The sequence below is a fragment of the Schistocerca nitens genome, chromosome 6, assembly GCF_023898315.1.
Source record: "Schistocerca nitens isolate TAMUIC-IGC-003100 chromosome 6, iqSchNite1.1, whole genome shotgun sequence".
NCBI lineage: Eukaryota > Metazoa > Arthropoda > Insecta > Orthoptera > Acrididae > Schistocerca > Schistocerca nitens.
Genome location: NC_064619.1, coordinates 421,667,879 through 421,683,571, shown reverse-complemented (window position 1 = coordinate 421,683,571; position 15,693 = coordinate 421,667,879). Strand labels below are relative to the sequence as shown.

At 53.8% G+C, this 15,693-nt stretch overlaps 1 protein-coding gene across 1 annotated transcript in view; it reads right to left on the bottom strand.

Moving 5' to 3' along the window:
* LOC126262284 (rho guanine nucleotide exchange factor 18) overlaps positions 1-15,693 on the bottom strand; it is a 628,397-nt gene that overhangs the window by 278,046 nt on the left and 334,658 nt on the right. The window contains exons 6-7 of the mRNA XM_049958802.1: positions 12,463-12,583; positions 2,545-2,746 (exon numbers count right to left, since the gene is read on the bottom strand). Coding sequence (XP_049814759.1) covers positions 2,545-2,746; positions 12,463-12,583 — 323 coding nt within the window. The remainder of the gene's footprint in view (positions 1-2,544; positions 2,747-12,462; positions 12,584-15,693) is intronic.

The following is a 15,693-nucleotide window of genomic DNA, read 5'->3' as shown; positions in this document are numbered from 1 at the left end:
TATGAAGGCTTGAAGACTGCTCAGGACACTTTTAATGAGGCATCTCAATGTATGTGGGGGAATGGTAGGCAATTCTTCATCAACAGCCAAAATCAAAGATGGTAGTGATGTTGGATACTGGGGTCTGGAGCAAAGTTGACATTCTAACTCATCCCAAGAGTGTTTCATTGGGTTCGCGTCAGGACTGTGGAAGAGCAGTCCACTTCAGGAATTTTATTTTCCACAAACAATGGCCTCAGAGATGCTGCTTTGTTACAGGGTGAAGTGTCAATATGATACAATCATCATTTCTGAACTGTCCCTCTGCTGTACCCAGTACACAATGCAGTAAAACACGTCTATATCCTTCCACATTTACAGTTTTTAGAAGCACAATAAGAGAACCCACCATAATCATGTAAAACACCTCCATTCTGTAACACCACTTCCTCTGTACATCACTGCTGGCTCTACAGATGGTGGCAAGTAACATTCTCGAGGCATTTGTCAAACACAAACCTTTCCATCGTTTTGCCACAAGGTCTAGCATGATTCATATCTTCAGATCACCAATTTGCAATTGTCCATTGTCCAGTGGTGTCGCTGTTTACACCAGGTAAGTGTCGCCTAGCAATGACTACAGAAGTGTGTGGCTTTTGAGGAGCTACTTGACCACTGCATCCCATTCTTTTTAACTCTCTACGCATAGTCATCGTGCTAACTTGACTCCTGGTAGCACTTTGGAACAAATGGGTTATTCCTTCCACTTATTTCAAGTGCTTATTTTATTTTTTCTACCACCACCACCACTACCATCATTTTTGCAACCACCATCCGCAGTACTCTGACGCCTCTGTCTGTAAGTACATGAGGTCTGCTTGGTCTTCATTTAGTTATGCTTGTTGCTTCATATTTTCACTTCACAAAAGAAGAGGTGACTCCAAAGCTTTTGGATTGGAATGTTTGTCTTTGCAAAAACTTCAACAGGTTTTTTTTTTTTCCCAACAGTGGTCTTGTTTCTTCTATTGGCTGTATTGAAGCTTTCAACAAATGATTATTTCTGTTGAGAAGGAGCAGCATTTTTCTACAAATGAAATGACTGAGTCTCTGATTAAAGCTATTTCCTGACATCATTTTTCTTTTCTGGACAATTTGTTAATTACTAAATGTGCAGAATATTAATTTAAACCTTTCATAGCAAAAATGGTTCAAATGGCTCTGAGCACAGTCCCCTAGAACTTAGAACTACTTAAATCTAACTAACCTAAGGACATCACACACATCCATGCCCGAGACAGGATTAGAACCTGCGACCATAACGGCCGCGCGGTTCCAGACTGTAGCGCCTACAACCGCTCACCCACACCGGCCAGCCTTTCATAGCAGTGTGACTGATACTTGGCAATGTGCAGATAGAATCAACAAAGCACTTAGCATAGATATACAACTGAAAATAACTACTTGCACATTAGGGGAAGAATTTTGGCACAATCAAAATATATTGACAGATTTTGTTTTCTGGTCACAATAGTGCAATGCATTGACACTATACCACTGGCAGTCAGCTGTGAATGTAAGCTATTCTCCAATTAAAATTATTCTGTGACCAACATTTCAACATGTCAAATTGTGGAGGTCAGGCAACAGCCAATTGTATTTCTTTCTCATGCAAAGTTGACATCATTAGAATAAGCAAGCAGAATAATTTCAACTTTGTTGCATGCTTGCACTGAGCAACACTATGTGACCATAGCACTACATGTCTGTGATCTCATCCATGTGGCTGCAATGCCCTATAAAGCTTTTTCTACAGTTTTGGCTCAATGGTAAGAGTGTTTCAGTGGGTGGATTTGTCTGTGCCAATGGTTCTAAATGCTGTAGCACATGATGAATTACTGGCAGGTATGCCACTGCAATGACTTCCATTGTTTTATAGGCAGAGGTAGAGCCCTTGATTTAGGAACTCTACATGTCATATCAAAAGTGCAGTGTGTAGTGAACTTCCTTTGAAAGAGAAAGTTGGGGCTTCTACTTCCCCAACTTCCATTTTCATGGTCTCAAACACAACTTGCATGTAAATATATATGAAAAAATGTGCATAATGAGCATGTGTTATGACAAATGAAAATGTAGAAATTATCAAGACTATCTCCAATTTAGTTTGAACAGCAGTACAAGTGATTTAGATTAGCAAACATTTTGCACTAAAAAAGAGATCTATGTACATTTGTGAACAAAGATTTGTTCTAGCATAAGTATAACATTTGAGTTTATTAGTTGCTGAAAATATTAGATAATTGTTTTATTGCTTGTAGGTGTTGGAAAAAAGATAGTGTGCACTTTTTTTAAAAGTTGCATACATAACCCAATTTCTTGCTTTTTAATATTTACTATGTGACATTTTTAACAGGACAGGGTTAATTGTAACAAACAGCAGCCATCCAAATTCTCTAATATAAGGCAAAGGTTTTCCACAGGATGCTGTTAACAGTTATCACATTTTCTCAGGCTAATTTCAAATTTTCATCACTGAACAGTGACAGCTGGTTCTCTCCATTAACTTACCTGTAGGTCAGCTTCATTGAGTGAATGTGTAGATGCACCACCTGAGCCCCTTGCTGACCGACGACCTCCTGACCCAGCACTCCCTGTGCCACCACCTCCAAGTGATGCTGTCTCTGACAGCAGTAGACCAGTGCTTCCAGCACCATCTACACGGTCCAAGAATGGATCATCAGGCTCAGAGTCCAAGCTACTCAGGCTCATACTGAAAACATTAATGCAACTCTCAGTATGAAACGTATTTGTCAGTCACTGTGGCAAAGAGCCTTCTTTTAACAGATCAAATAAAGTTGTATGTGATTCCATGCACCTACATTTCCATGTCTGATTCAACACAAAAAATGTACTACAGTATAAGCACTTCAACATATCTACATTGTTAATTTTTTCTGTTCCTATATAAAAACTGGAAAACACTCAACATCAACGTAAGTGGTCCTGTGTTACAAGCTGTTTTTCAAATTATGTTTATGAACTTAACACACAATCCAGTACCTAACATTTCAGAAGAAAATACACAGCTTAGAAAAAATTGGAAAATAGCAAAACTAAAGGCTCAATTTTCAAGAAGCTACTGCATTGCTCAATCAAGCAATAAATTGCAGTTATCATACTTATCCTTACATTAGAGCCAGCTGTCACACTGCAGTGATAGTGCACCTGTTTCCTCGGTCAATGGAGTAGTTCAGCATGGAATACACTGTAATGTCAAATCCCATAATGTTTGTGTGAAGAACACGCGTGTACAACATGGGTAAAAAGTAAGAACTCTGTGAGGCCAGCCATGTGACTGGAGATGGCATCTACAAACTTCAACAATTTCGGAGTTTGCACTTGATGCCATTCAAAATGAATACAGTGAACACGTGATCTGATTGAAGTGCTGCTTGCAGGATCAACTGTCATTTAGGAAACATATGGATAACAACGTTAGCAGATGGATAGCTTCAATTATAACAAGTAATGTCACAAGATGCTGGGCATGAGAAGATGCAAGGCTTGGGGGGGGGGGGGGCAGGATAGGAGGGGCGAGATGTGGGGTGCAGGGTATAGGGAAGAAACAGGGGGGCGGGGGAAGAGAGAGGGGGAGGGGAAGAGGGGGCAGGGGAAGAGAGAGGGGGAGGGGAAGAGAGATGCGGGCAGAGAGAGGGGGAGGGGAAGAGGGAGGCGGGCAGAGAGAGAGAGAGGGGGAGGGGAAGAGGGAGGCGGGCAGAGAGAGGGGTAGGGGAAGAGGGAGGCGGGCAGAGAGAGGGGGAGGGGAAGGGGGAGGCGGGCAGAGAGAGGGGGAGGGGAAGAGGGAGGCGGGCAGAGAGAGGGGGAGGGGAAGGGGGAGGCGGGCAGAGAGAGGGGGAGGGGAAGGGGGAGGCGGGCAGAGAGAGGGGGAGGGGAAGGGGGAGGCGGGCAGAGAGAGGGGGAGGGGAAGAGGGAGGCGGGCAGAGAGAGGGGGAGGGGAAGAGGGAGGCGGGCAGAGAGAGGGGGAGGGGAAGAGGGAGGCGGGCAGAGAGAGGGGGAGGGGAAGAGGGAGGCGGGCAGAGAGAGGGGGAGGGGAAGAGGGAGGCGGGCAGAGAGAGGGGGAGGGGAAGAGGGAGGCGGGCAGAGAGGGGGGGAGGGGAAGAGGGAGGCGGGCAGAGAGGGGGGGAGGGGAAGAGGGGGGGGGGGAGAGGGAGGCGGGCAGAGAGAGAGAGAGAGGGGGAGGGGAAGAGGGAGGCGGGCAGAGAGGGGTAGGGGAAGAGGGAGGCGGGCAGAGAGAGGGGGAGGGGAAGGGGGAGGCGGACAGAAAGAGGGGGAAAGGGGGGAGAGGGGCAGAGAGAAGGGGGAGATAGGCAGAGAGAAGGGGGAGATTGGCAGAGAGAAGGGGGAGGGGGAAGAGAGTGGTGGGGAGGGAGAAGAGAGTGGGGGAGGGGAAAAAGAGTGGTGGGGAGGGGAAAAAGAGTGGTGGGGAGGGGGAAGAGAGTGGTGGGGAGGGGGAAGAGTGGTGGGGAGGGGGAAGAGAGTGGTGGGGAGGGGGAAGAGAGTGGTGGGGAGGGGGAAGAGAGTGGTGGGGAGGGGGAAGAGAGTGGTGGGGAGGGGGAAGAGAGTGGTGGGGAGGGGGAAGAGAGTGGTGGGGAGGGGGAAGAGAGTGGTGGGGAGGGGGAAGAGAGTGGTGGGGAGGGGGAAGAGAGTGGTGGGGAGGGGGAAGAGAGTGGTGGGGAGGGGGAAGAGAGTGGTGGGGAGGGGGAAGAGAGTGGTGGGGAGGGGGAAGAGAGTGGGGGAGAGCGAAAAGAGTGGGGGAGAGGGAAGAGAGGGGTGGAGAGGGGGAAGGGAGTGGGAGAGGGGGAAGAGAGTGGGGGAGAGGGAAGAGAGTGGTGGGGAGGGGGAAGGGAGTGGGTGAGGGGGAAGAGAGTGGGGGAGAGGGAAGAGAGTGGGGGAGAGGGAAGAGAGTGGGGGAGAGGGAAAAGAGTGGGGGAGAGGGAAAAGAGTGGGGGAGAGGGAAGAGAGTGGGGGAGAGGGAAAAGAGTGGGGGAGAGGGAAAAGAGTGGGGGGGAGGGAAAAGAGTGGGGGGGAGGGAAAAGAGTGGGGGGGAGGGAAAAGAGTGGGGGAGAGGGAAAAGAGTGGGGGAGAGGGAAAAGAGTGGGGGAGAGGGAAAAGAGTTGGGGAGAGGGAAAAGAGTGGGGGAGAGGGAAAAGAGTGGGGGAGAGGGAAAAGAGTGGGGGAGAAGGAAAAGAGTGGGGGAGAGGGAAAAGAGTGGGGGAGAAGGAAAAGAGTGGGGGAGAGGGAAAAGAGTGGGGGAGAAGGAAAAGAGTGGGGGAGAGGGAAAAGAGTGGGGGAGAGGGAAAAGAGTGGGGGAGAGGGAAAAGAGTGGGGGAGAGGGAAAAGAGTGGGGGAGAGGGAAAAGAGTGGGGGAGAGGGAAAAGAGTGGGGGAGAGGGAAAAGAGTGGGGGAGAGGGAAAAGAGTGGGGGAGAGGGAAAAGAGTGGGGGAGAGGGAAAAGAGTGGGGGAGAGGGAAAAGAGTGGGGGAGAGGGAAAAGAGTGGGGGAGAGGGAAAAGAGTGGGGGAGAGGGAAAAGAGTGGGGGAGAGGGAAAAGAGTGGGGGAGAGGGAAAAGAGTGGGGGAGAGGGAAAAGAGTGGGGGAGAGGGAAAAGAGTGGGGGAGAGGGGAAAAGAGTGGTGGGGAGGGCGAAGAGAGTGATGGGGAAGGGAAGAGACAGGGGGTAGAGAGAGGGGAAGAAGGGGGAGAGGGGGAGAAGGGGCAGAGGGGAGAGAAGGGAAGGAGGGGTGAGAGGGGGGAGGGGAGAGAGGGGGGAGGGGAGAGATAGGGGAGGGGAGTGAGAGGTGAGATGGAGGAGGGGGAGATGGGGGAGGGGATGAGAGGTGAGATGGGGGAGGGGAGTGAGAGGTGAGATGGGGGACGGGGAGATGGGGGAGGGGAGTGAGAGGTGAGATGGGGGAGGGGGAGATGGGGGAGGGGTGTGAGAGGTGAGATGGGGGAGGGGGAGGTGAGATGGGGGAGGGGGAGGTGAGATGGGGGAGGGGGAGATGGGGGAGGGGGAGAGAGGGGAGAGGGAGAGGGGGGATGGGGTGAGAGGGGGGATGGGAAGAGAGAGGGGGGATGGGGAGAGAGGGGGGATGGGGTGAGAGGGAGGATGGGAAGAGAGAGGGGGGATGGGGAGAGAGGGGGGATGGGGTGAGAGGGGGATGGGGGGATGGGAAGAGAGAGGGGGGATGGGGGGAGAGGTAGAGAGAGGAGAGAGGGTGTGGGGGAGAGAGGGGTGAGTGGTAGAGAGGGTTGAGTGGTAGAGAGGAGTGAGTGGTAGAGAGGGGTGAGTGGTAGAGAGGGGTGAGTGGTAGAGAGGGGGAGTGGTAGAGAGGGGGGAGTGGGTAGAGAGGGGGGAGTGGTAGAGAGGGGGGAGTGGTAGAGAGGGGGGAGGGGGAGAAAGGGGGTGAGAGCAGAGGGGAAGAGACGGGAAGGGACAGAGGGGGAATGGGGAAAAGTGGAGGGGGAAAGGGGAGGTGGAGGGGGAAAGGAGAGGGGAAAGGAGAGGAGGGGGAAAGGGGAGGTGGAGGGGGAAAGGAGAGGGGGAAAGGAGAGGAGGGGGGAAAGAGAGGAGGGGGAAAGAGAGGAGGGGGAAAGAGGGAAGGGGGAAAGAGAGGAGGAGGAGGAAAGAGAGAGTGGGGGAAAGAGAGGAGGAGGGGGAGAGAGAGGAGGGGGAGGGAGGGGTGTGAGAGGGGGGCAGAGAGTGGGGGAATGGGGAAGAGAGAGGGGAGAGACGAGGAGGGGGAGAGGGGGAAGGAGGTGTGAGGGGAGAGGGGAAGGTGGGGGCAGAGGGAAGGAGGGTAGGTAAGGGAAGGAGGGGGAGAGGGGAAAATTGGAGGGGGAGAGGGGAAAAGTGGAGGGGAAGGAGAGGGAGAGAGAGGGGGAGGTGAGACGAACGAGGAGGGTGATGGGGAGGGGGAAAGGGGGAAGAGAGGGAGGGGGAGAGAGGAGGAGGGCGAGAGAGAGGAGGAGGGCGAGAGAGAGGAGGAGGGCGAGAGAGAGAGGAGGAGGGCGAGAGAGAGAGGAGGAGGGCGAGAGAGAGGAGGGAGGGGCGAGAGAGAGGAGGAGGGCGAGAGAGAGGAGGAGGGTGAAAGAGATGAGGAGGGGAGAGGGAGGAGGAGGGGGAGGAGGAGGTGGGAGGGAGGAGGTGGGAGGGAGGAGGGGAGGAGGAGGGGAGGGGGAGGAGGAGGGGGAGTAGGAGGGGAGAGGGAGGAGGAGGGGGAGAGAGAGGGGGTGAGAGAGGATGAGGAGGGGGAGAGGGGGGGAGTGCGGAGAGAGGGGTGGAGAGAGGGGAGAGGGGTGGAGAGAGGGGAGAGGGGGGAGGGGGGAGAGAGGACGAGGAGGGGGGAGGGCAGAGAGATGGGGAGAGACGGTGGAGAGGGGGAGAGACGGTGGAGAGGAGGACGGGGAGAGGCGGGGGATGGGGAGAGAGGGGGAGGGGGGATGGGGGAAAGGGTGAAGGGGGAAGAGAGAGGGAAGGGACGAAGAGACAGGGGGAGAGGAGAAGGGAGGGGGAGGAGAAGGGAGGGGAAGAGAGGGGGTAGGGAAAAAGGGGAGGGGGAAAGAAAAGGGGAAATGGGAGGGGGAAGGGGACAGGAGAGGGGGGAATGAGGGGGAGGTGGGAATAGAGGGGGAGTGGGGACGGGGGGAGAGGAAAAGAGGGGAAGGGGAAAAAGGGGGAGGGGATAAAGGGAGAGTGGTGACGACGGGGAGTGGGCAGAGAGGGGGGAGAGGGAGGCAGAGAGAGAGGGGCGAGAGGGGGGCAGAGAGAGAGGCGAGAGGGGGGCAGAGAGAGAGGCGAGAGGGGGGCAGAGAGAGAGGCGAGAGGGGGGCAGAGAGAGAGGCGAGAGGGGGGCAGAGAGAGAGGCGCGAGGGGGGCAGAGAGAGAGGCGCGAGGGGGGCAGAGAGAGAGTCGAGAGGGGGGCAGAGAGAGAGTCGAGAGAGGGGCAGAGAGAGAGTCGAGAGAGGGCAGAGAGAGAGGTCGAGAGAGGGGCAGAGAGAGAGTCGAGAGGGGGGCAGAGAGAGAGTCGAGAGGGGGGCAGAGAGAGAGTCGAGAGAGGGGGCAGAGAGAGAGTCGAGAGGGGGGCAGAGAGAGAGTCGAGAGGGGGGCAGAGAGAGAGTCGAGAGGGGGGCAGAGAGAGAGGCGAGAGGGGGGCAGAGAGAGAGGCGAGAGGGGGGCAGAGAGAGAGGCGAGAGGGGGGGCAGAGAGAGGCCAGAAGGGAGGAGAGAGAGAGAGGCGAGAGGGGAGGGAGAGAGAGAGAGAGAGGCGAGAGGGGAGGGAGAGAGAGAGAGGCGAGAGGGGAGGGAGAGAGAGAGAGGCGAGAGGGAGGGAGAGAGAGAGAGAGAGAGAGGCGAGAGGGGAGGGGGAGAGAGAGGCGAGAGGGGAGGGAGAAGCGAGAGGGGAGGGGGAGAGAGAGGCGAGAGGGGAGAGGGGAGGGAGAGAGACAGGCGAGAGGGTAGGGAGAGAGAGAGAGAGAGAGGAGAGAGAGAGAGAGAGAGAGAGGGAGAGAGAGGCGAGAGGGGAGGGGGAGAGAGAGAGAGAGAGAGAGGGAGAGAGAGGCGAGAGGGGAGGGGGAGAGAGAGAGAGAGAGAGAGAGAGAGAGAGAGAGAGAGAGAGAGAGAGAGAGAGAGAGAGAGAGAGAGAGAGGCGAGAGGGTAGGGGAGAGAGATGCGAGAGGGGAGGGAGGGAGAGAGAGAGAGAGAGAGAGAGAGAGAGAGAGAGAGAGAGAGAGAGAGAGAGAGGCGGCAGATATGGGAGAGAGAGAGGGGGGTGAGGGAGAAGAGAGGGGGGGAGGGGGGAGAGAGATAGAGGGGGGAGAGGGGGAATAGAGAGAGGGGGGAGAGAGATAGAGGGGGGGAGGGGGAATAGAGAGAGGGGTGAGGGGGAAGAGAGAGTGAGGGGTGAGGGGGAAGAGAGAGGAAGGGAAGAGAGAGGAAGGGGGGGAGGGGGGGAGAGAGAGAGAGAGAGAGAGAGAGAGAGAGAGAGAGAGAGAGAGTGAGAGGGAGAGAGAGAGAGTGAGAGAGGGAAGAGAGAGAGTAGTGAGAGAGGGAAGAGAGAGAGAGTGAGGGGGGAAGAGAGAGAGAGTGAGAGAGGGAAGAGAGAGATGAGAGGGGGGGAAGAGAGAGAGGGGGGGAGGAGAGATGAGAGGGGGAAGAGAGAGGGGGGGCCTGGGTGGGGGGAAGGAGGATGGTGGACAGGGGAGGGGGATGGAGGACAAGAGGAGGGGGAGAAGAACAGGGTAAGGAGGAGGACAAGGGAGCACAGGAGGAGGGGGAGAAGAACAGGGTAAGGGGGAGGAGGACAAGGGAGGGACATGGGGAGGGAGGGAGACAGAGGGTATGGGGGCAGAGGGCGAGGGGAAGAGGGGAGGGGGAGTGGGGACGAAGACAGAGGGGAGCGAGGAGGAAGACTGAGGGAAGCGGGGAGGAAAGAGGAGGGGAGAGAAAGACGGGGGAAGGGGGGAAAACGACGGGGAGGGGGGAGAAAGACGGGGGAGGGGAGACAGAGACGGGGGAGGGGGTGACAGAGACGGGGGTGGGGGTGACAGAGACGGGGGAGGGGGGACAAGACGGGGGAGGGGGGACAAGGACGGGGGAGGGGGGACAAGGACGGGGGGAGGGGGGACAAGGACGGGGGAGGGGGGACAAGGACGGGGGGAGGGGGGGACAAGGACGGGGGAGGGGGGACAAGGACGGGGAGGGGGAGAAGCAGGGGGGAGGGGGAGAAGCAAGGGGGGAGGGGGAGAAAGGACGGGGGAGGGGGAGAAAGACGGGGAGGGGAGAAAGACGGGGGGGGGAGAAGACGGGGAGGTTGAGAAAGACGGGGGAGGGGAGCGAAGACGGGGGAGGGGAGCGAAAGACGGAGGGAGGGGAGCGAAAGACGGGGGACGGGAGGGCGAGCGAAAGACGGGGGAGGGGAGCGAAAGACGGGGGGAGGGGAGCGAAAGACGGGGAGGGGAGCGAAAGACGGGGGAGGGGAGCGAAAGACGGGGGAGGGTAGCGAAAGACGGGGGAGGGAGCGAAAGACGGGGGAGGGAGCGAAAGACGGGGGAGGGGAGCGAAAGACGGGGGAGGGGAGCGAAGACGGGGGAGGGGAGCGAAAGACGGGGGAGGGGAGCGAAAGACGGGGGAGGGGAGCGAAAGACGGGGGAGGGGAGCGAAAGACGGGGGAGGGGAGCGAAAGACGGGGGAGGGGAGCGAAAGACGGGGGAGGGGAGCGAAAGACGGGGGAGGGGAGCGAAAGACGGGGGAGGGGAGCGAAAGACGGGGGAGGGGAGCGAAAGACGGGGGAGGGGGAGCGAAAGACGGGGGAGGGGAGCGAAGACGGGGGGAGGGGGGGGCGAAAGACGGGGGGGGGGCGAAGACGGGGGAGGGGGCGAAAGACGGGGGAGGGGGGGCGAAAGACGGTGGGAGGGGGGCGAAAGACGGGGGAGGGGGGCGAAAGACGGTGAGGGGGCGAAAAGACCGGGGAGGGGCGAAAGACGGGGAGGGGGCGAAAGACGGGGAGGGGGGCGAAAGACGGGGAGGGGGGCGAAAGATGGGGAGGGGGGCGAAATATGGGGAGGGGGGCGAAAGATGGGGAGGGGGCGAAAGACGGGGAGGGGGAGGGGGGGGGCCAACGACGGGGGGGGCGAAAGATGGGCGAGGGGGCGAAATACATGGGAGGGGGCGAAAGACGGGGGAGGGGGCAAAAGACGGGGGAGGGGGCGAAAGACGGGGGAGGGGAGCGAAAGACGAGGGAGAAAGACAGGGGGAGGGGGGAGAAAGATGGGGGAGGGGTGAGAAAGATGGGGAGGGGGAAGATGGGGAGGGGGAGAAAGATGGGGAGGGGGAGAAAGATGAGGAGGGGGAGAAAGATGAGGAGGGGGAGAAAGATGGGGAGGGGGAAAGATGGGGAGAGGGAAAGATGGGGAGGGGGGGAAAGATGGGAGGAGGGAGTGTGAATGGTGGGGGAGGGGTGGTGAATGGCAGGGGAGGGGGGTTGAATGGTGGGGGAGTGGGGTTGAATGGCGGGGGAGTGGGGTTGAATGGCGGGGGAGGGGGGTTGAATGGCGGGGGAGGGGGGTTGAATGGCGGGGGAGGGGGGTTGAATGGCGGGGGAGGTGGGGTTGAATGGCGGGGGAGGGGGGGTTGAATGGCGGGGGAGGGGGGGTTGAATGGCGGGGGAGGGGGGGTTGAATGGCGGGGGAGGGGGGAGAATGGTTGTTTGGTTGGTTTGGGGAAGGAGACCAGACAGCGAGGTCATCGGTCTCATCGGATTAGGGAAGGACGGGGAAGGAAGTCGGCCGCGCCCTTTGAAAGGAACCATCCAGGCATTTGCCTGGAGCGATTTCGGGAAATCACGGGGGAGAATGGCGGGGGAGGGGGGAGAATGGCGGAGGAGGGGGGAGAATGGCGGAGGAGGGGGGAAATGGCGGAGGAGGGGGGAGGAAGGGAGAAGAGTGTGAGGAAGATAGAGGAGGGGAGTATGCGAGAGAGAGGTGGGGGGGGAAGAGAGGAGCAGGAAGGAGGTGGGATGAATGAGGGAGTGGTTGGGGGGGGGGAGGTAGAGAGAAAGTTTGAGGAAGATAGAATAAAGGGGGAGGGGAGGCGTAAAAGTTGAGGAGCAGGATAAAATGGGGAGGAAGGGGAGTGGTTATGGGGAGGAATTAGTGGGGTAGTGGCAGAGGGGAGCAGCAAAGATGCAGTAGGAGGAAGTGGAGATGTAAATGAAAGGAGGGAAATGGAGATAGAATGAAACCAAGTGCATGATGATGCGAGGGGGGAATTTCATTATCTTTACCATCCCTAGTAAAAGGGGTAATATATTTTATGTGGAAAAAAAAGATCTTAACAGCCTGCAGACATGTCATTGGAGTTGAACGGCATGGGTGGTAACCCTTTCAATTTCACTGTCTTACTTAAGAGTAAGACAATGTTGTCTTGCTTAAGAGTAAAACAATGTTGCAAGCAGTGAGATTCAAATCCACACCCATAGGTGGCCATGATTTGTAGACAGCTATTACACAAGTTTCCCACTGGCCCACTACACATATGTTTCCCTTCTAGCACTAAATCTTCCATTTCTGGGGAATTCTAGGTTGTGGCCCTGAAATGTAAAGACAATATTTCCTCATTTATGAGTGTTCTAACAATTCCACCAAGTCTGAAATATGTTTACATCGTGACCTTTGAACTTCACCTTTTTTATTAGATAGACTATAATATAATGAAACAGGATACAATGAACAAATACCTTTCACAGAATTTAATGTGACTCCTGACTAGAGTGCTGATGCTCACTGAAACTAGTGGGAAGTATGCACGCACACACGCAAGCACCAGGCCTTGATTACCTCTTAAAAAAGTTGCTGCAAATGTAAAATATTTGTGAAGCATAATAACATATTTAAGAAGTATATCTCTTGCCTCCTTTGTCTTTCCGATTTTCTTTTTGCCCTTCCACCGGTGAGGTCTTCCAGAGCAGTCCAACTCCGCCGCCGAGGCACATCTCCACTACCGTCTCGGCACATCAACCAGTCTTTAGGAGCTTCAAAACAAAATTTAATGTGTATCATTTTACAAACATATTCTTTGAGCTACTGTGAAAGTTTGAAGTATGTGTCTGAGAGACTACTGAAAAACATAAATTATAAATTGAATAATCAATTGCAGACTGATAAAATAATTAATGCTCCTCTTTCCTTAATATGAAATAATTCTTGCTGGGAAACTAGTATACCATAGCAACCATGTGACATTACATTGATTCTGGGTTCAAATTGCTGACTAAAAATACTGTTCAAACATTATTTAAATTTTTGTCCTCTGTTTTTTCTGTAGCTGTTGGTTTTTTTCCTCTCCTCAATTTTGCCATTCCCCTCCCCCCTCCCCTTTCTCTTTGCATGATAACAAGGTGTCTTTGGTTCTAGAACCATGGAATTCTGTGACTTTCAATTCTGTCTACTGCCCTTATGAGTACAATTTTTTGGGTAGATACCTGTCTTTGCACGTTTGCTGACCTGATTTTTAGCTCCTCTCACATAAAAAGAAGAGAAAGAGCCCAGCAGACACATTTACGAGATACAGAAAATCAATTGACTAACCTGTAAATGTTTCACTGGATTAAAAACTTAAAAACTGCCATCTAACTAGCACTATTAGGCAGTGTCTTTCTGAGACCGTATGCCCAATAAATTTTCACAGTATTCTCCATCCCCTGTGCTCCACATCTACTGTAAACTGATGAAACATTTTTTAAACAAATGTTAAGATAAATAAAAAATTTGCATATGTCACGCTAAAAGGAAATGCAACAATTTTGAACCCCATGGAAAATTCCCAAGTTGCATATGGAATGATACAATGCATGTTGGGTTTGGCATTGCTCAAATCGTGTGATTTCATACCTCTGCCAGATGTTATTTCCTAAACTTAGCCCAGAACATATACTATTTGATCAAAAGTATCTGGATACCCCCAAAAACATACATTTTTCTTACGAGGCGCATTTTGCTGCCACCTACTTGCAGGTACTCCCAATCAGTGACCAGTAGTCATTTACAAACCGTGAGAGAGCAGACTGGCTCTGCGGAACTCACGGACTTCGAACTTGGTCAGGTGATTGGTTGTCACTTGTGTCATACATTTGTACATGAGATTTCCACACTACTAAACATCCTTAGGTCCACTGTTTCCTATGTGATAGTGAAGTGGAAACACGAAGGGGCACATACAGCACAAAAGCGTATAGGCTGACCTCGTCTGTTGACTGACAGATCACCGACAGTTGAAGGATGTTCTAATGTGTAACAGGCGGACATCTATCCTAATAATCACACAGGAATTCCAAACTGCATCAGGATCCACTGCAAGTACTATGACAGTTAGGTAGGAGGTAAGAAAACTTGGATTTTGTAGTCAAGCAGCTACTCACAAGCCACACATCATGCAGATAATTGCCAAACGACGCCTCGCTTGGTGTAAGGAGTGTAAACATTGGATGAATGAACAGCGGAAAAACGTTGTGTGGAGTGACGAATCACAGTACACAATGTGCCAATCTGATGGCAGGGTGTGGGTATGGTGAATGCCTGGTGAACGTTATCTGCCAGCATGTGTAGTGCCAACAATAAAATTCACAGATGGTGGCGGTATGGTGTGGTCGTGTTTTCCATGGAGGGTCCCCTTGTTGTTTTGCATGGTGCTATCACGGCACAGGCCTACATTAATGTTTTAAGCACCTTCTTGCTTCCCACTATTGGAAGAGCAATTCGGGGATGGCGATTGCATCTTTCAACACAATCGAGCACCTGTTCATAATGCACGGCCTGTGGTGGAGTGGTTACAGGACAATAGCATCCCTGTAATGGACTGGCCTGCACAGAGTCCTGACCTGAATCCTATAGAAAACCTTTGGGATGTGTTGGAATGCCGACTTCGTGCCAGGCCTCACGATCAACACTGATACCTCCCCTCATGCAGCACTCCATGAAGAATAGGTGGCCATTCCCAAGAAACCTTCCAGCACCTGATTGAACATATTCCTGCAAGAGTGGAAGCTGTCATCAAGGCTAAGGGTGGGCAAACACCATATTGAACTCCAGCATTACTGATGGAGGGCGCCAAGAACTTTTAAGCCATTTTCAGCCAAGTGTCCAGATACTTTTGATCACCTGACACAGGGTAGCGCAGGATCAGCAATGCAACTGAATTAGGATGCATACTTTTTTCCCCCCCAATATGGGAAGCAGCAGCAAAATCAGACATCAATTTGTTTCAGAAAATTCAATCTGGATCATTACCTTGAAGCTATCATTAATACACATCAAGAATATACTGATGTACATTCACCACTGCTGCAAGGCCACGTCAGTGCTATGTTAGTTGTTAGTACAGCATTCTGGAGGTAAGAGACACGAGTCTCCACGGCCATGGCATACACAATGAAAATGTGCCTGCAAGCAATATTGCGCAGCCAAAGAAAGTCAGGAACAGAGTTTCCCACACACAATGTATGTGGCACTAGAGAGAAGTACTATTGATAACCAACATCACGTGATAACTTGGCCATGCCCTCACAGGCAATGAAACCTGCAGGGACTATGCCCAGAACTCTGCTACAGATTCTCTAGTACTGCTGAAGACAATCTGGAAATGGATTTTCAACACTTTGCTTTTGTAGTAGCCACCAGAAAGATCGCGGGAGGCGCACATTGGCACGGCGCGTCACGGGCGGTAGTTGCCGCAAAACTTGATACAGCGAGGGAGATATCCAGAGAGCACGACATACCTCCGCCTCGGCAACATGAAATGCCTGGAAATGCTGCCGAAGGCGATGTTCATATGCGTCCCAATCCTCCGCCGTCTCGTCATACGGGGGAAAGGGAGGAGGGAACTGCGCCGGAGCAGACGGCGTGGAGAGCAACGCCGGAAGCACTTGTTTCATGGTGGCCATGAGTTCCGTCTGCTGCGCAACCAAAACCTCCATGCCGTGGAGAAACTGCGAAACCGGAACAACGACGCAACACGCGAAAGAACGACCCTACTCGTCGCCAATTGTGTAGTAACACTGTTCACGTTTACGTCGCACTTCACTTAGCGTAGACCGGGACTGTGTCCTAGGCATGCCCGATGTTGACTGACTGGGCACGGCCCGTG